Source organism: Sceloporus undulatus, chromosome 3 (genome assembly GCF_019175285.1).
Source record: "Sceloporus undulatus isolate JIND9_A2432 ecotype Alabama chromosome 3, SceUnd_v1.1, whole genome shotgun sequence".
NCBI classification, from domain to species: domain Eukaryota; kingdom Metazoa; phylum Chordata; class Lepidosauria; order Squamata; family Phrynosomatidae; genus Sceloporus; species Sceloporus undulatus.
Genome location: NC_056524.1, coordinates 111,680,042 through 111,697,733, shown reverse-complemented (window position 1 = coordinate 111,697,733; position 17,692 = coordinate 111,680,042). Strand labels below are relative to the sequence as shown.

At 38.4% G+C, this 17,692-nt stretch overlaps 2 protein-coding genes across 2 annotated transcripts in view; both read left to right on the top strand.

Annotated features, from left to right (window-relative positions):
* BIVM (basic, immunoglobulin-like variable motif containing) overlaps nt 1-7,268 on the top strand; it is a 53,293-nt gene extending 46,025 nt beyond the window's left edge. The window contains 9 exon segments of the mRNA XM_042456699.1: nt 1-186; nt 405-531; nt 1,954-2,049; nt 2,203-2,307; nt 2,672-2,766; nt 3,490-3,622; nt 3,733-3,816; nt 4,419-4,515; nt 5,997-7,268. Coding sequence (XP_042312633.1) covers nt 1-186; nt 405-531; nt 1,954-2,049; nt 2,203-2,307; nt 2,672-2,766; nt 3,490-3,622; nt 3,733-3,816; nt 4,419-4,515; nt 5,997-6,290 — 1,217 coding nt within the window. The 3' untranslated portion in view covers nt 6,291-7,268.
* Nucleotides 7,269-10,961: 3,693 nt separating this feature from the next.
* LOC121925015 (DNA excision repair protein ERCC-5-like) overlaps nt 10,962-17,692 on the top strand; it is a 30,893-nt gene continuing 24,162 nt past the window's right edge. The window contains 6 exon segments of the mRNA XM_042456698.1: nt 10,962-11,062; nt 11,603-11,795; nt 13,273-13,366; nt 15,538-15,713; nt 16,481-16,596; nt 16,683-16,775. Coding sequence (XP_042312632.1) covers nt 13,279-13,366; nt 15,538-15,713; nt 16,481-16,596; nt 16,683-16,775 — 473 coding nt within the window. The 5' untranslated portion in view covers nt 10,962-11,062; nt 11,603-11,795; nt 13,273-13,278.

The following is a 17,692-nucleotide window of genomic DNA, read 5'->3' as shown; positions in this document are numbered from 1 at the left end:
CTGCCTTAAGTGTCGGAAACAATTCTCCTGGTTTTATTGGTGTTCGAACTGACACGTCAGACATAGTTTACAATGAAGATACTAACCTGGAAAGTTTGGCCAGTAGCCTGGGAAAACTTCCACTGGCATGGGAAATTGATAAGTCTGAATTCAGTGATTCATCTCCAGATCTGAAGAATCAAGCAGGTACAATAAAATCTCTGGGTAAAGATTCAGATGGTCAATGTCTGTTTTACCTTTATAAATGAAAAACATGAAATCCAGATTCTGAATTATGGCATTTGTGTTAAATTAAAGCAAGAATACAAATTTTAGAACCACTTTGTTGGAAATATAATTCTCTATAAAATGCATTTTTAAGAATACTAGATTTTCAGAAATTATTTACTGAACATATATTACAGGCCACATGAAGAAGCAAGGAAGCAAGAAAATGTCTGTAGACAAAAAGAGTAAACTATACCGAGAGTGTCCACAACATTACGCCCTTGAAGATGTGAAACAACGCAAAGTGTTAGATCTACGGAGATGGTAGTTTTCAAGATACTAATACTATGAACAATTTTGATTGTCAAAAGCTGAAAATTTTGAATGTCTTTTTGAAAAATTCAAGTTGCAACTATACTGTTAGAGTCGGAATATTATTCAGCTCATAGGAGATGCACCCGTTACAGGGCTGCTGGGTTTAGCTGCATTACAATTTTGTGTGTATATTTTCAAGCTCTGCTCCTCAACATGGCTGTGCTCTTGCTGCATGCTGGAGACTAAAAGACCCAAAACACTAAGACGAACAATAAATAACAACCACCTAAAACCTTGAGTGTTCAGAATGGACACTTTCCTGCCTCTCTGCAGGTTGTATCCACTCTCTGATGTAAGAGAATAGGAGGCTATAGGCTGTACCAGGTAGTCACTTTTCTGAGGAATGGCACACAATGTGTGGTGAGATCCTTCCTGCGCTTTGAAGGAAGAATGATGATTCCAGCGAGTGCTGTTCTGCTCCCCACTTCCAGGGAGGATCACATATTTGGCATAGCTCTATAAGTTGAATTATCTTTGGATCCTTTGTTATTTGCCTTTATGTGGTTTATTGGGGCAGAGTTTTGAGAGCATATAAAATCCTACATGATGGCTGTATATTCAGGAAACAAAGGCCCTATACAGACAGGCCAAAATAAAGCTGCTTCAGGTCACTTTGGAGGTATGGTGTTTCAATGATGCATGCATCCTAAGAGTCTAGAAGCTGCATCAAAGCTACACTCCAGTCTTTAGGACTGGAGCATGGCTTTGGTGCGGCTTCTGGACTTTTTAGGACGCATTTTTCGTTCAAACAGCATACCTTCAAAGTGACTTGAAGCAGTTTTATTTTGGCCTGTCTGTATCAGGCCAAAATTACAGCAATAAAACTGTAGAAACCACTGCTGTTCTTAAAGGATTTGCTAGTTCAGGTTATATGTTTTAGAGAGACTGCAATATTTGCCAAGAAGCATCTGAAGTTTGATTATGCTATATTGCTGCCCCACTGGTTACTAAGCTGTTACTTGAAAGATATAGCCATCTTAGTCTGTAGAATCAGTACATAGAGAGATCTTGTGGCACCTTTGAAACTAACTGAAAGAAAGAAAGAAATTTATTTCAGTTAATCTCAAAGGTGCTACAAGAGCTCTCTACATACTAAGCTGTTACTTAAGATGGTATGTGTTTGGGAGTGGGAGTGTCTGTTGCTTTCTTGGAAGAAACCACCTGTTCTGTTGTGAAGTAATTTCACAGTTAAACTTGTATCTTTACTTTCTGGCTAGTATAAGTGAAATAAGTTTTGAGAGCCCAGAGATGAATACTTCTAACCCTTTTTTCTTTAAAAGTAAAATATATTGTTTTCCTGTATTTGTGTTTAAATAATAGTAAATGGAAGCATGGCATATGTACATAAATTATGTGTTTGTGTTTTTAAAGGCACTGCATAAGTCGGCCACAGTATAAGACTTCCTGTGGGATTTCGTCTTTAGTCTCCTGCTGGAATTTCCTGTATAGCACAATGGGAGCTGGAAAGTAAGTCTTTCTACAATGTATTTTTAAATATTTTCATTTGAGAGTAAGTCCCGTTAGATTCGGTGGGCTTATATCTTAATATGTGTGCTTAATATTTATTTGCCTGAATGCTTGCTCATTTAAAAAAAACCTTTCTCATGTTTTTAAAACCAGTTTACCACCTATTACTCAAGAAGAAGCATTGCACATATTGGGCTTTCAACCTCCTTTTGAAGACATTCGATTTGGTCCATTTACTGGAAATACTACATTAATGAGGTAAAATGGTTCTCTTATAATATCTTATGCTGTTTCATTAAGTTAAATGTATGCATCACAACAGTATTTTAAATAGTATTCTTGCCTTTATTACTCTTCAGACATATATTAAGGCCTCAAAACTATACCCACCCATCTCAGGGAAAACTGAGAACCATTGAATTTAGTGGGCCTTATTTCTGAGCCACATACATGATTATGTTGTAAGTGGAAAAAGCCCTACATATTTCATTAGAACATGTTGTGAACGTAACAGTATTTCATGTCTTTGCATTATTTAAGGAAGAAATAAGGCAGAGCGTCTTAATGTGCATTGATGTGTTTGTGTTTAATGAAGATTTCAGTACTGTACTGTGTTTTTCAGATGGTTCAGACAAATCAATGATCACTTCCATGTAAAAGGATGTTCATACTTTCTCTATAAACCTCATGGGAAGTATAAGACAGCTGGAGAGAGTGGTGAGTAACTAAATTTAGCTCTCACAAAAGCAGACGGAACAATAGAATAGGAGAGAATGGGAAAGAAACAGCATAAGACAAACAATATGTAACTCTAGGATCTTGCAGCCTGTGCCTTCTTGAGGGGAAACATTCTTGAAGGGATGCTATCACTTTGCATGCTTTGATCTTGTAAGTAGTGTCTATTGTGGAAATAGGAGAATAGGCAGTTGTGGCTCCCCTTTTCATTTTGTCTGCACTGTCATCTGAACTCCCTCTGATCTGCTGTGCTAAGCAGACTCTTCATATGTGCTGCACATCAGCTTTCAGGTATAGCAGGAGGCTTGAATGACTAAGTAGAAAGGAGAGAGCCACACTAATGCTTCTCTTATTTTAGCTGGTGATCTAGAGCAGATTCTGGAAGTGACATCAAACTTTTCTGGTTGGGCAAATACATTATGGCAGAATATAGGGAACTGTTTTATTTGACTGTAATAGCAGTACTTTAGTAATGTTTTTTATTAAGCCATGGATATTTTAAAATCTCTTGCTTTTATGTCAACATTTTTTGATAATGGTGTATAACACATATTCATAAATTGCCTGAGATCTTGCAGTAACCGAGATCTTGTAGGTACTGTTATAAAAGAATTCCCCCCCAGGAGTGATGAAATCTGACATATGCTTTTTAATGCAGACTAACCCACTTTTCAGTTGCTTTATATATATATATTTAATTTGCAGCTTCAGGAGCATTGGCAAAACTAACACAAGGACTACGAGATGAATCCATAGCCTACATCTACCATTGCCAAAATCATTATTTTTGTCCAATTGGATTTGAAGCAACCCCAATAAAACCTAGCAAGGCATACAAGTAAGGGTTTTGACATGTTACTGATGCTATATGAGTCTTTGGATAAGATGTTGAAGTTTTATTCATAGTGTCTTAACATGGTAAATGCACATATGCCTTTTGTGCACTAGAGGGCGCCTCTTGCAGCAAGAAGTAGAACATTGGATACTCATTGGAGAACCAAGCAGGAAGCACCCCACAATTCATTGCAAAAAGTAAGTTAGCACACCCCTTACATCTGTCTGATTATTAAGAAATTTAGCAGCATGAACAGTTTTACAGCATGCACATTAATATTTATATTTTCTTCTCTGACTTCTCTATCACCATTTTGAGTCACAGTTTGTTGTTATTGTTACGTGCCTTCAACTAGTTTCTGACTACTGCCAACTCGAAGGTGACACTTTCACAGGTTTTTTTGTAAGATTTGTTTGGGGAGAGGGGTGCCTCTGCCTTCCTCTGAGACTGAGAGCGTGTAACTTGCCCAAGGTTAACCAGTGTGTTTCCATGGCTGAATGGGGATTCGAACTCTGGTCTAAGAGTAGTAGTCCAGTGTTCAAACCACTACCCCACACAAGCAGTACTGCTGTAAAAAAATGTAACTAAGTAGCTTGCATTTCACCTGCATCCTATCCCATAGTACAGTGCTTGTCACATGTTGTACAGGATGCCTCTATTTAAACTTGTATTTGTTCTCTGAATACCAAATACTTCCAGAATATAAAAAAACTACTAGTTCAGTTGTTGCACTGTGTTGTGTACTTGCCGTTCTAGCTCTGCTTTCAATGTGCGAACTGTTTTCTGTCTTTCTGTGTAGGTGGGCAGACATTGTAACTGACTTAAACACTCAAAATCCAGAATACCTAGATATTAGGCACTTGGAAAGAGGTATTCAGTATCGAAAGACAAAGAAGGTATGATGGTTTTGTATTAATGCAGAGTGGAATGTTTGTCTGGAAGTAGTATTTATGTTATCCACTAAAACAGTTTGCCTTTGGATTTAGCTGTGAGGAAGTTTGCTATATGACTAATGTTGAAGATGGGAAAATTAATCAATGTGCACTTAACTAGTAAAGAAAAACTAAGGAGCAAAACAGAGGGGCATTAGAAGCCTGCTTCCAGGCGGGGAGTATGGCGAACATGACTCATGCCCTGGAGCTACCTAAAGCCGACCCAACTGAGAAAAGCTGATCTGAAAAGGAGCACTGTCCGGGACCATGGTGGCAAGGCAGACTGGGGCTGCGCACATCTGTTTGCTGTGGCTCCAGGGTGAGCAACTCTGTGGCGGCCTCAATCCACCCTTTTGGGTGGTCAGTTTCACCCCAAGTGCAGGACGTGACAAATGCACTGATAGTAGTGCATTTATTTCTAATGCAATTAGCTTTCTCTCTGAGCTAAATAAAAAGAACTGTTGCAAATTCATTATGAAAATACGTCTATGTAACTAATACATTTCTTAATGTATCTTATTTCTCTGGAGGTGTAGCGCTTGCTAAAAATCACATCCAGAGTAATCAAGGGTAACTGTTTTACTCTGTTGTAGCCAATAAAATCAACAAGTAATAAAACTGAATATGAAGCATCTCATACCATAGTCCTTCATCACCTTCTCAATTTACCCCAATTGACCCCACATATCTAACTCTTGACTGTATATCTTTACGTAAAAACCGAGCTGTGATAATAGATATTTTTGAATCTTGGCCACTCTTTTTTTAAACTAATAAATATTTAAAACCATAATACAAACTCATATTCACAGATACACAAACACATGCATACACATCTACAAACAAACAAAAACCAGATACAGATTACTTTCTCTTCCCCACTTCTGCTGGTTTATCTTTCAAGAAGGAGAGAATGAATAAGAGACATTATTGAAATGAAAGAAACCAAATCAATGGGTGTTCCAAAGAAATAAGTCAAACTAATTCTCCTTTGGCAAACTCATCCTGGTCTTTTATCTTGTTCTTGAAAAAATGGTTAGCTCAAGTTATTAATCAACCACAAGTCTCCTTTCAGGCTTCTATTTAAAGGTAAAAGCTGATATTACACAATATTCTTTGTTAGGGCTTTTACTGTGAAACTGTCCTGTAAGAACATAATGACAAATTAAAGTTGATGTTATCCCTGACTGCCATGTGTAGCTGAAAGAACATGCAGCATTATAGCAACACGTATCACACAATGGCAAGTCAGGAAGGAGATGCAAAAGCTCCTCCTTGTGGGCCAAAAAGAGCTGGAAAGGAAGATATTAAATGGAAAGTGCAGCAAAGGGGAAACAGATTAAAGTGTTTAGGTAGCAAAAATAGAACTTTCCCCAAATGTTTCTCTACTGCTAATCTGGGAGTATATGAGTCAAAGATGTAAAACCTTTTGTTTTGTATTCTAGGTAGGAGGAAACCTGCATTGCATCATTGCTCTTCAGAGGCTTAACTGGCAAAGGTTTGGTCCATGGAACTTTCCATTTAGAAACACTAAACAAGACTTACAGTCCCACTCACAGACACAGGGTATAGCCAAATCTGAGAGTGAAGACAATATCTCCAAGAAGCCTCATGGGCGCCTGGGTAGATCTTTTAGTGCTAGTTTCCACCAGGAGTCTGTCTGGAAGAAGTTGTCTCATCTTCATGAAAGGCGAAACAGTGGTTTTCAGAGTTACACAGATTATGATGCAAATGACTGAAAATAATGATTTTTGCAAGTGCTGTATTGTAGATATATTAAGATATGGGAAATTTTTATTGCACACAGAGTATGGAATGGATAGAAATGTCAATACAGAATGCGGTCATTGGAATGCTGGTTGCATTATATGTGTGGATAGTTATATTGGGGATAATGAGAGATTTTAACTCAAACATAAGCACAGAATATTCTATACTTACAATCCAGTATAATTGGCAGTTGACGTTTTGCAAAATGTGAAACCAGAACTAATCTAGGGTAAAACCAGTGGTGGGTGGGAACTGATAAAGAGAATAAATAACACACGAGATAAAGCATGAGATTTTGTCACTTTCTAAAACAGTTTTTGAAACTCCAGTTGTAGAATAGTCTTAAAGGTAAAAAATATTTGTTTTTAAGGATTTTCAGAAATGCAATAAAGGACATCATGGTCCAGTTCAAAACTTACAAAATACCAAATGCAAAAAGCATGTATAATTATTTAGTAATGTTTAATTTATTTATTGGAACATTGCTCTGTACAACTTATATTGCATTGAGATCTTTGTTAGCTGTTGTAAGTGGCAAGCCTATAGCAAGCCCTGGAAAGCTGCGGTACCTGCTTGCTCCTTTTGCAGGGAGGAAGAAAAATATTCCACTGCCGAGTGTATACTCCTCTAGCACCTTTCAGTGCAATCTGAATTATTTCACTTCTTACAGGCTGCTTTTAAACAAATTCCTTTTCTTTATTAACCCAATGATGTTATGTTGGGCTGCACCTGCATTTTGGTTCCTCTTGTGCTTTCTGGATCCTTTCCACATCACCCTTTAACTGTTTCACTGTTAATAAGGGAGATGCTTTAAGTGCCGAAATACACTGGCAGCCGCAGTGATATACCTCTTTGGCCAGAACACTGTTTGTATTTTTTTCAAATGATAATGTCAAGTAGCTTTATTTGAAAGTATAATATGTTCTCATTAAAAAACTTAAAAAGTATCATCTTGTCTTGTAATTTTTTAGATTTGTATCTCTCTTACTCAAAAATAAGAGACTTTGAAAAAGTTATTTCCTTTCCAAAAAAAATATTCTTGTTTGGACACTTGTATATGTTTTAACAAAATTTTGGGCAAACCCCCAAATTGTTCATATACCCACTCTTAATGTATTTGGTTTGCACAGAACTCACTTGGCATCCAATGCGGATATTTAAAGTGACATGTCTCTTATGTTGGCCAAATGAGGAACCAAGTAGGCATAAAGGAATGTAGGTTACATAAAAAGGCTCAAATCACTTTGTGTTTTTACTACCTGTGTTTACTGTCTCAGTTTTACCTTCTTTTCATGCTGATAGAAATGCTGCATCTGTGCTTCTTGGACTGTGTCTTCTGCAGGACAGAGAAATAGTAAACAGTAGACTATGGAAGAACTAGAAATGAAATTTCGTCATGCTTCTGCTTATGTTAGTAAGGAAAATTGTTCTGCATCTTGGCATACACGTAATTGTGTGCCATGCATGACTTAAATTATAGTTTAAAGGAAAAGAAGTACCATATTATATGTGTGTGTGTGTGTTGTGTATACAGCATACTTACACTTGATGAAAACTGCAGCAATATCTTCGCTTTCTAAAGATGAGAGGTAACATTTTACTTTATGAGCTAAACATGATTTTGGTAACAGAGTCTTGCAATAATGGATTATAAAGAATTTAGAGAACTATCTTCTGCACAATCCAGCACAAAATGTTGAGAAATCAATCATGAACTAAGTATACCTGCTATGATAGGTTTTTAAACATACGCATTGCATTCAAAATTTATACACTTACAGGGAAGTGGGGTGGGAAAAGTACTGTCAGGAGGTCACATGCATAATCCAGGACCCCACAGAGTGCAAAACATCATTTTGCTTTGTCCCCAAATACCTCTACTTTGTAGTGATTTCTTTTGCCCTGGGCTGTTTTAGGCCCAGGAAAGGCCTAAATTATAAATGCAAGACATCCAAAAGCTTAGTTCCAGGTAATGTCAGCTAAAAAAAGGGATTAAAACATCCTGGAGAGGATCTAAAATTTGGCAAAAATGCCCCTGTCCCCTATAAGGTGTTTGAGGTATATTTTATTTGAAGTTCTTTTGTCCAGTTTTGCAAGCTCTCCTGGGGAAGACAGTGTTGGTCCTCTAACACCCAATGGTTGCCCACCCTGGTTTAGACCTTTGTGGAAACCCATATGTGGGGAGTCACTGGCAAAGTGGAATGTTCATAAGAGCCACTCGGAAACAGACTGGCACAAAGGTGGAGGGTGAGCGGCTATAAAAAGGGGGAGCAGCCATTGAAAGAGGGAGTGTGTCACGTTCTTTGAGAAGTGAAGACCTAGTTCAAGGTGATGGCGGCTCATACCTTCCTTGTTCTGCAGGAATGCTATTTGTGAACTGAGCCAGACTTTCACAGGATTTATATTCCCGATGAAATTGGTTTATTGGATCATGTGTTTAGAGAAATAAAACACAGGCCTGTTATAGACTGTCAAAATAAAGCTGCTTCCGGTCTCTTTGGAGGTGTGCTGTTTAAATGATGCATGGGTCCTAAGAGTCCGAAAGTCGCGCCAAAGCCACACTCCATTCCTAAGCACTGGAGTGCAGCTTTGGTGCAGCATCTGGATTCTTAGGATGCATGCATCATTTAAACAGCATATCTCCAAAGAGACCCGAAGCAGCTTTATTTTGACAGTCTAACAGACCACAGTTTCAGATAGAAACCAAGGAGATCATTGTGTTGTATTTAAAGCGACTTATCTCTAACGGGATATGGTTACATTTAATTTTAAAAGTGGGTGTTAGTGCATGAAGCTGCGGCCAGGCACCTGCAACCTGTATGCAGCCCAGATCCCACCCACGCTTGTCCTGCAGCTTTTCATAAACTGCAAGCTCCCATTTTTGAAAAGCTGCTGGATAAGTGTGGCTGGGATCCAGGCTGCAAACAGGTTGCATTCACCTGGCTGTGGCTGTGTGCAATAACACTGGTTTTAAAATGAAATATGACTGCATCCCATGAGATAGTCTCCCAAGTCAGTGAGGGAACTGGAACAAAGTTTGTAACAAGTGAAGTGATGCACACATTATAACAAGATTTGAGAACCAACTGAAAAAGGATATTAACTTAAGTTCTGTAAATAAAAGTTAAATTTCTTCATTTTTACAAAGGAGTGGATTGAAGTAATTTATAAGTAACAACATCAAAAGCATGCCGCCAAAAATATTAAAAATTTTAAGGAATAATGATACTGGGAGCTCATCTCTGAATCACTTATTAAGTGAGCGGACTAGGAGAGAAATAGGGGGCAGTAAAAGGACTGCCATTACCATCCTGAGGCTGAGAGAGTGTGACTTGCCCAAGGTCACCCAATGGCAGGATGACCAGATGTGCAAATTTACAGCGCTTTATAAATAACGTTTAATAATGAAAATAAAGGTTAATAATGTCACGACCGCAAAGGAGGGCAAGGCACCACGAAACGTAGGACCTTCCAGACGAACGTAGGACACGACCAAATAAAAGCTAAGAGCACTCATATAGATATAAATTCATACTTATTATTATTATTATTATAGTTTATTTCTATAGCACTGTAAATGTACACAGCGCTGCTTCTTAGAGATGCTCAAAATGGAGGACATTTTGGAATGTCTTTCTGGAATGAAATGAGATGAAATGGAGGACATATCCTGGAAAAGGAGGATGCCTAGTGGGGATTTGAATCCTCGTCTCCCAGGCTGCAGAATTAATGCAGTTTGACCTACATATGTGGTGCAACAGAGATAGAGGAAGGGGCTGCATCCTGTTGTGGTTGTGTGCCTTCAAGTCACTTCTCACATATGGAAACCCTGTCACAAGGCTTTCTTGACAAGTTTCAATGTAGTTCACCCCAAATGCCCCTCCTATGCTTGACTATTTAAAATAACAACAACAATAATAATTTGCTTATTTTATTTTTAATACTTAATGAATTAAATTGTAATTTGACGATTGCATTTTAGCTAAGGGACGAAGGTTGGACTTTTAGTTTGTGTATGTTATGTACTGTCTAGGTATTTTATGTATTGCTTGTGTAAATTGTTTATGCATGTATGTGTTTATGTAAATCTGTAAACTGTCTTAATCTTTTGGAAATTTATCATCATCCTCTGAGGCTGAGAGAGTGTGACTTGCTCAAGGTCACCCAGTGGGTTTACATGGCTGACTGAGGCGGGATTCGAACTCTGGTCTTCAGAGACATAGGTCCAAAACACACTGCAGAAATAATCCAGTTTGAGTCCGCTTTAACTGCCCTCTGGCTCAGTGCTAGAGAATTCAGGGGATTAGTGTTTCGTGAGACATTGAGCCTTCTCTGTCAGAGGGCTCTAGTGCCACAATAAACTACAGTTCCCAGGATCCCCAACCCTGAGCCAGGGCAGTTAAAGCGGCATCGAACTGGATAATTTCTGCAGTGTGTTTTTCACCAAGGTTATCTTTTGAAAATGGCGCCTTGGTACTGACACGGCTTTTGAGCCTCAGTTAGCAGAACCAGAAGACAGAAGAGGAGTGCAATGAAGCCCGAAGGGCGGGGACAGAGGGGTCACGCGCTGCTGACATTCGCGGCTCCCATTGGTCAACTCGGAGAAAGGTCGACGAATTGAGGGAGAGGCCGTGGGACTACATTTCCCAGCAGGCAGCGCGCGCTTCACGCTACGAGGTGCATGTGCACTTTGGGTCGCTTAAGCTCGTCCCAAGATGGCGGCGCCAGCAGCCGGAAGTAGGTGAGGCTGAGCCTGGTCAGTCTTTCCTCCGCTCTGCGCGACCCCCATGGATATATATATATGTATGTATGTATTTGTGTGTGTATACACACACACACACATATATTTATTTATTAAGTGTGTGTGTGTATATATAGTATGTGTATATATATATATATATATATATATATACACACACACACACTTAATAATATTTATTAAGTCATAGTAAATATATTATTTATATATTATTTAACTATATTATTTAAGACTTATATAATATATTTAGATAATGTATAAATAATATATTTAATATGACTTAAATCATATATTTAATATGACTTAAATGATTATATATATATATATATATATCTTAAAGTATTTAAATAATATATAAATAATATATTTAATATGACTCTCTCTCTCTCTCTCTCTCTATATATATATATATATATATATAGTCAACTGGTTTCCATATCCTTTCTCCCCTCTCCCTCGGCCAAAGAGTCCAGGTGTTATAATTAATACCTTATTAATATTATATTTGTTTGTTCTTTTCAGGAGACGTCCACTTGGAGCCATTAATGGATGTTGCGCTTTCCAGAGCAGGAAGAGCTAAAAGGACAGGCCTCTCTGCTCCTCGACTCTTTTCATGATAGAAAAAGTTTACCTCAGTCTGCAAGAGGAGTGGGAAATGGAGCCAGGGTTAACCCAGGGAGCTGCATAGCTTTAGTTCAAGGGAGCTCAGTCTCAGGTACTTAGAAAACCTGAAGCATTTCATGGGTGAATTACTGGTCTACATTATGCTACCAAAGCACTAGCCTAGGATGGCTCTTGAGGATTTTTCAGAAGAAGTACCACATTTATATTTTTTTAAAAACTGGAAACTAGAAATGGTATAACTGCCACTAGTACTACTATTACTACTACTAATAATAATTAGCTCTTACCCACTTCTCCCATGGTTTGTGGTGGGGGACAACAACAATTAATCAAAAACATAATTTAAAATCCACCAGTTTAAAACACATCAAGTTTAAAAAGACAAATAAGATATCACCGTATCGAAACCATCCACATTTAAAATCCATCGTTCAAAATTCACAGTTCAAAAATCATCTGGATAAGCCTGCTGGAAGAGATTGGTCTTTAATGCTCTTTTAAACTCAAGCAGCATATACTTAGCAGAGAGGTTTTGGGTCCTCTTCTTAGATGTGGAGAATAAAACATGGAAACAAAAACTGGAGACACAGGGTGTAAACCCACTGCTGAATTAAAGCAGTTTGACACCACGTTAACTGACACAACTCTATTGGACAGGATTCTGGGATTTGTAGTTTGTTGAGGCACCAGAGCTCTCTGATAGACCAGGCTGAATATCTCACCAAACTACAGATCCCAGGATTTCACAGCCATGACAATTAAAAGTGGCACCAGAACTTTAATTCTGTAGCGTGGCTACAAACAGGGATAAGGGGACCGGTTGTGACATGCACACCCATTCCTGTTTCCCTCATAAAATGAAGAACTAGGTAGCTGGTGACATAGCAGTGTCTCCCAGACTATCCAAAAGCCTGTTTTGTTTAAGTTGGCTGTTAAAAAACAACATGTATAGAGGGCGGTGCCATTGTTATGCCCTCGTCATGTGCTAGGGTTGAGGGGCATGTGGGCGTGCTGCCCCGAGAAAGGCCTGTCTGTTCTGGGCGGATGATACATTTTGGGATGAATGTTATGCCTTTTTTTAATCTGCATTTTAGAACCTAAATGTTGGGAATGCTGAGGACATGTTCCTGGTTCCTATCAGTAAATGACTGTGCAAGTGCTCAGAGGTGCTTGTTTCTGTGATAACAACCTAGCTTGTAATTAACAACTGAAAATAATGCCGAGACTGTAATTTTTGTATTCTCCTGATCTCATCTTGTGATTTAATTGGAGAAACATGGGAGTGGCCTGAATTTTCAATGTATATTCTCTCTGAAAGTTAAAAAGTTGCCTTTATTATTGCTATTGAAGCTTTTTGCTGATCCGGACTATGTTTCTTATTTGCATAATAAATCTGTTATTTAATGTTCTGATGGAGTGCTCAGCACATTATGGGATACAGTAAAAGATAGTAATTAATAAAATAAGGAGCTACAAATGATTTTTGTGCACATTTTTTCTTTACAGCAAGGCTCATTTAAGTATGACCTTCCAATGTTGTTTTATTCTCATTCCTTTAAATTCCTTAGTAAAAGATGGGTGTTCAAGGGCTTTGGAAGCTGTTGGAGTGCTCTGGAAGACCTATAAACCCAGAATCTCTGGAAGGGAAGATCCTTGCTGTTGGTATCCTTAAAAATGAAATTTAACTGTGTTAATATCTGGCAAATTTATGATGGTGGTGATAAGGATGAGATGATGATGACTGTATTTACTTATATCCTGTCTTTTCCCCAGTCCTGGGACTCAAGGGGACTTCTAAAAATTAAGACAGATAAGACAAAAAAAGTTCACATGACTGTCAGCATGAAAAATATATAATAAAATTAAAGAATCAATAAACAAAGCAATCTGAAAGCATATCCATGCATTATATATAGGCAGTTGAGCACATTATTAAAAACCCTTTCCCCATAAATGGTCAGTTCCCAATGCCCTGCTGACAAAGAAGATCTGTACGTGCCATTGAAAAAACTCTGGAAGGGTCCAATCTAGCCTCTCTATGAAAGGAGTTCCAGAATATGAGAGCAGACCTTTCCTGTGTTCCCACTGGATATATCTGTGAAGGTTCTGGGACTAAGAGAAGGACCTGCTGCTGAAGATCTCAAAATCTCAGTTGGCTCATGTGGGGCAGTATAATCTTTCAGATGGCATGGACCTGACCTTTATATGAGCCTTCCCAAACAGCATTTACTGAGCAGTTTCCTGACAGGTACAGTGGTACCTCGGGATACGAAATACCCAGGTTACGAAATTTTCGGGATACGAAAAAATCCCATAGGGAATTATTGTTCCGGGTTACGAATGTTTTTTCGGGTTACGAAAAAACTTTTGGTGATTTTTTCGGCTTTTTCGCACGGAATCGCGGCTTTTCCCCATTAGCGCCTATGGCAGTTCGGCTTACGAAGGCTTTTCGGGTTACGAAAGCGGCCGCGGAACGAATTACTTTCGTAACCCGAGGCACCACTGTACCCCCAATCCATGAGTGGGTTGGCAGAACATAGAGTCATTGTGCCAACACTGTTCAAGCATTCCCTGAAAGCATTTAACTTAGTGCTCACATCTGGTTCCTGTAAGTAACAGAATGCTGGATTATGTTAGCCTTTGATCTTGTCCAGCATGATTCTTAAATTTGGCAGAAATGATGAATAGGTTTCATTTAACAAACATTTCTGTTTTAACAAACATTTCTGTTTTTGCAGCCCTTTGCCCATATGCTGTTTTCTTTTTAAATTGATTTTAAAAGGTAAAATTAATCTTTCCTGTTCAGCTGTTTAAAAAAAGCAATAAAGATGTTAAGTTTGCTTGAGTGTCTTACAAACTCTGTACTATCTGAGATTTGAAAGTCATTGAGTTGTTTGCTGTGGCACTGTGCTAAATCTTGAGCTGTGTTGGGAAAAAGTCTTTCTCCCCCTCCTGCATCCCTCCCTAAACCTTCTCCAAAGCATTTCTCATCTTCTACTCCTGGAGCAGGGTTCTAGGATTTGGACAGATCACCTCCCTAACCAAGGCATGAGTAGTGGCCCTGATACTGCTGTCCGTGGAACCTGTTAAACTAGTCCTGAGGAACCTATGGCCCTCAAAATGTTCATTAATGGCAGCTTCCATCATTCTTCACTATTAGCCAGGGTATCTAGGCTGATGGGAATTTGAGCCCAACAATGTCAGGGGCCACAGGATTCCCAGCCTTAAGCATAAGAGTGTTTCCTTTCATGGGCTAGACCCCATTTCGTCACATGCAGGCAATGTACTGTATATAGTCACGTTGTCTAGAAATTTTAGTCCAAAATTTGACCCCAAAACATGGGTTGATTTATCCATGGGTCAATGTCATTACTGTACTTCCTCGATCTCTCTTTCTCTCTATATGTGTGTGTGTGTGTATATATATAAATAAAAGGAACCATCCCCTTTCTCTGAATAGAGTGGTAAAAGGCGAAAGCTTAGTCCATCCTGGGAGCACCAAAAAGATCCCCTCTACTCTCTCCATCCAGCCTTTACGATGAGCTCAAATAGTTATGCCTGCCAAAATGTTCTACATTCTTTGGCATCATTTTCCTTTGCATCATCATTTACATCCTTTGTTACATGCCTCTAAGTTTTACCCTCAACTTATCTATGGGTCATATCAAAATCCATAATTTTGGCCCCAAAACCTACTGTTGACTTATACGTGAGGTCGACATATAGTAGAGTATATACAGTAAGTAGCAGGCATAGATGACTGGCATGCTTGAGATGTATTGCTTGTTTGTGACCATTTTCTCCAGTTTACTTCCTATGAGTGCTTTCCTAAGATATCAGCATTTGGTTGAATCAAGCTGTTAAAGGAGCAAGGGACCGTCACGGAAATTCTATTCCCAATGCCCATCTCCTCACTTTGTTCCATCGACTTTGTAAACTTTTGTTCTTTCGGATCCGCCCTGTTTTTGTTTTTGATGGAGAAGCACCCCTTTTGAAGATGCAGACTCTGGTAAGACACTGGAGGTTTATTATTTACACTGCAATTGTATTCATGTATTCTCAGAAATAAGTCATTTTGAATTCCCTGTTCCTTGCCCAACCAAGAAAGCATAGGATTGCACTAAATGAGTTGGATCTTACCGGTTACATCAGAACACGGAAAAGAAGTGTAAGGGCTGAAACAGACGGCATGCCCCTTTAAGTGTTGGATCAGGGCTGTGGCCCCAATCTGGCTTTTTCTCTGTGCAAAAAGAAGCAACAAAATGCCACTCCTTTTAGCCCTGGGAAAAGGGCACCCTTTCTACAGTTGCTGCGGCTTTTCAGTGCTCCTGTGGCGACTAAACACAGTGCTGCTCGTGCGCTGAAAAGTTGCCACCATATAAATGACTGGGTGGCTTCATTGCAGCTTCCCTCCAGTTTGGGGGCATGTGTCATGCGTATGCCATGCCCCAAGCCACCAGGAAGCCAGCCCTCAGTTTGTTCCGGCCCTTACTTTTTGAGAAGGAAATTGAACCCCTTTTTCAATTATGGCATTTCATGCATCTACTCTTTCTGCCTCATGTTTGTTAATGCTAATAGATTATGGAGTAATTTCTCATTAATGTAACAAATACTCTAATAGAAGAGTAATCTGAAATACCACTATCTGAAAATATATTACCTAAATATATATGTACTGTTTTGTAGGTATATATGTATGTATGTATTATATGCATGAATAGAAGTCATTTAATCATATAACATCATATAAATGGCTTTTTCTGCATGTTTTTGCAGGCTAGGCGAAGACAGCGGAAAGAAGTTGCAGCCACAGACTCCAAGAAAACTACAGAAAAACTTTTGAAAACTTTCCTGAAACGGCAAGCTATCAAAAGTGCTTTGGCAGGCAAGAGGCAAGAACATACCCCCTGAGTATATATGTGCATTTCTGATTTTCAATACTGTATTTTTGCTAATTATGTTTGCATTATTTTTTCAGTACTGCTGAATTCCCTAGCCTTTCAGAAATAAGAAGAGAAGAAGTAGATGATATTTATGTATTGCCTTCCTTACAAGAAGACAGAAAAAATAGGTGGGTTTACAGCCTTTAAAAATAGAACAGTGGGGGAAAAACATGGTTTAAAAGAATTAAATACACTCTGAATTATAATTTGAAAGAAAAGTTATCCAAGATGCAATATAGGTGGTATATAAATTGGCCAAAATGAATAAAAATACCAAAAACAGATGCTGGAAATGTAACAAGGAATTAGGTACTTTTTATCATATTCGGTAATCATGCAAGAGGGCCAAAAGATATTGGAAGTCAATTCTTTGTCAGGTTATAAGAATCTTGAATATTGAAAAGAATGCATATCCTAACATGTTTGCTAGGCACGGTCACAAATGGGAAATTAGAAAGAAAATATGGTAAACTTATATTGTATATGACAACAACCGCTTGGATGTTATATACCAAGTAAATAGGGAAAAATTGAATGTCTGAGTATAAAGGAATGTCTTTTGAAGTTGTATGATTATATGGAAACTGATAAATTGACACAAACGTTAAAAGGTAAATCAATAGACAAGTTTAAAGTACAATGGGATTCTTTGTAAAATTACTTAAAAAGGGAATGGGATAAGGAATTTGTAATTAGCTTGGACTGAAATGTAATAATGAGTAAATACTTAAGATTCTTAAAATATATAATGTGGCGATACAATGTAAATTTTATGATATGCAGAAGTAATGAAATTTGACAGATTAACAAACAAAAGAGTCTAGGAAGCTTTTTCTGGGTTTTAAAAAGTTTTTTTTAGGCTCCATACAGACTGCCAAAATAAAGCTGCTTTGGGTCACTTTGGAGGTATGCTGTTTAAATGATGCATGTGTCCTAAGAGTCTGAAAGCTGCGTCAAAGCTGCGCTCAAGTCCTGGGGACTAGATCGTGGCTTTGACGCAGCTTCCGGACTCTTAGGATACATGCATCATTTAAACAGCATACCT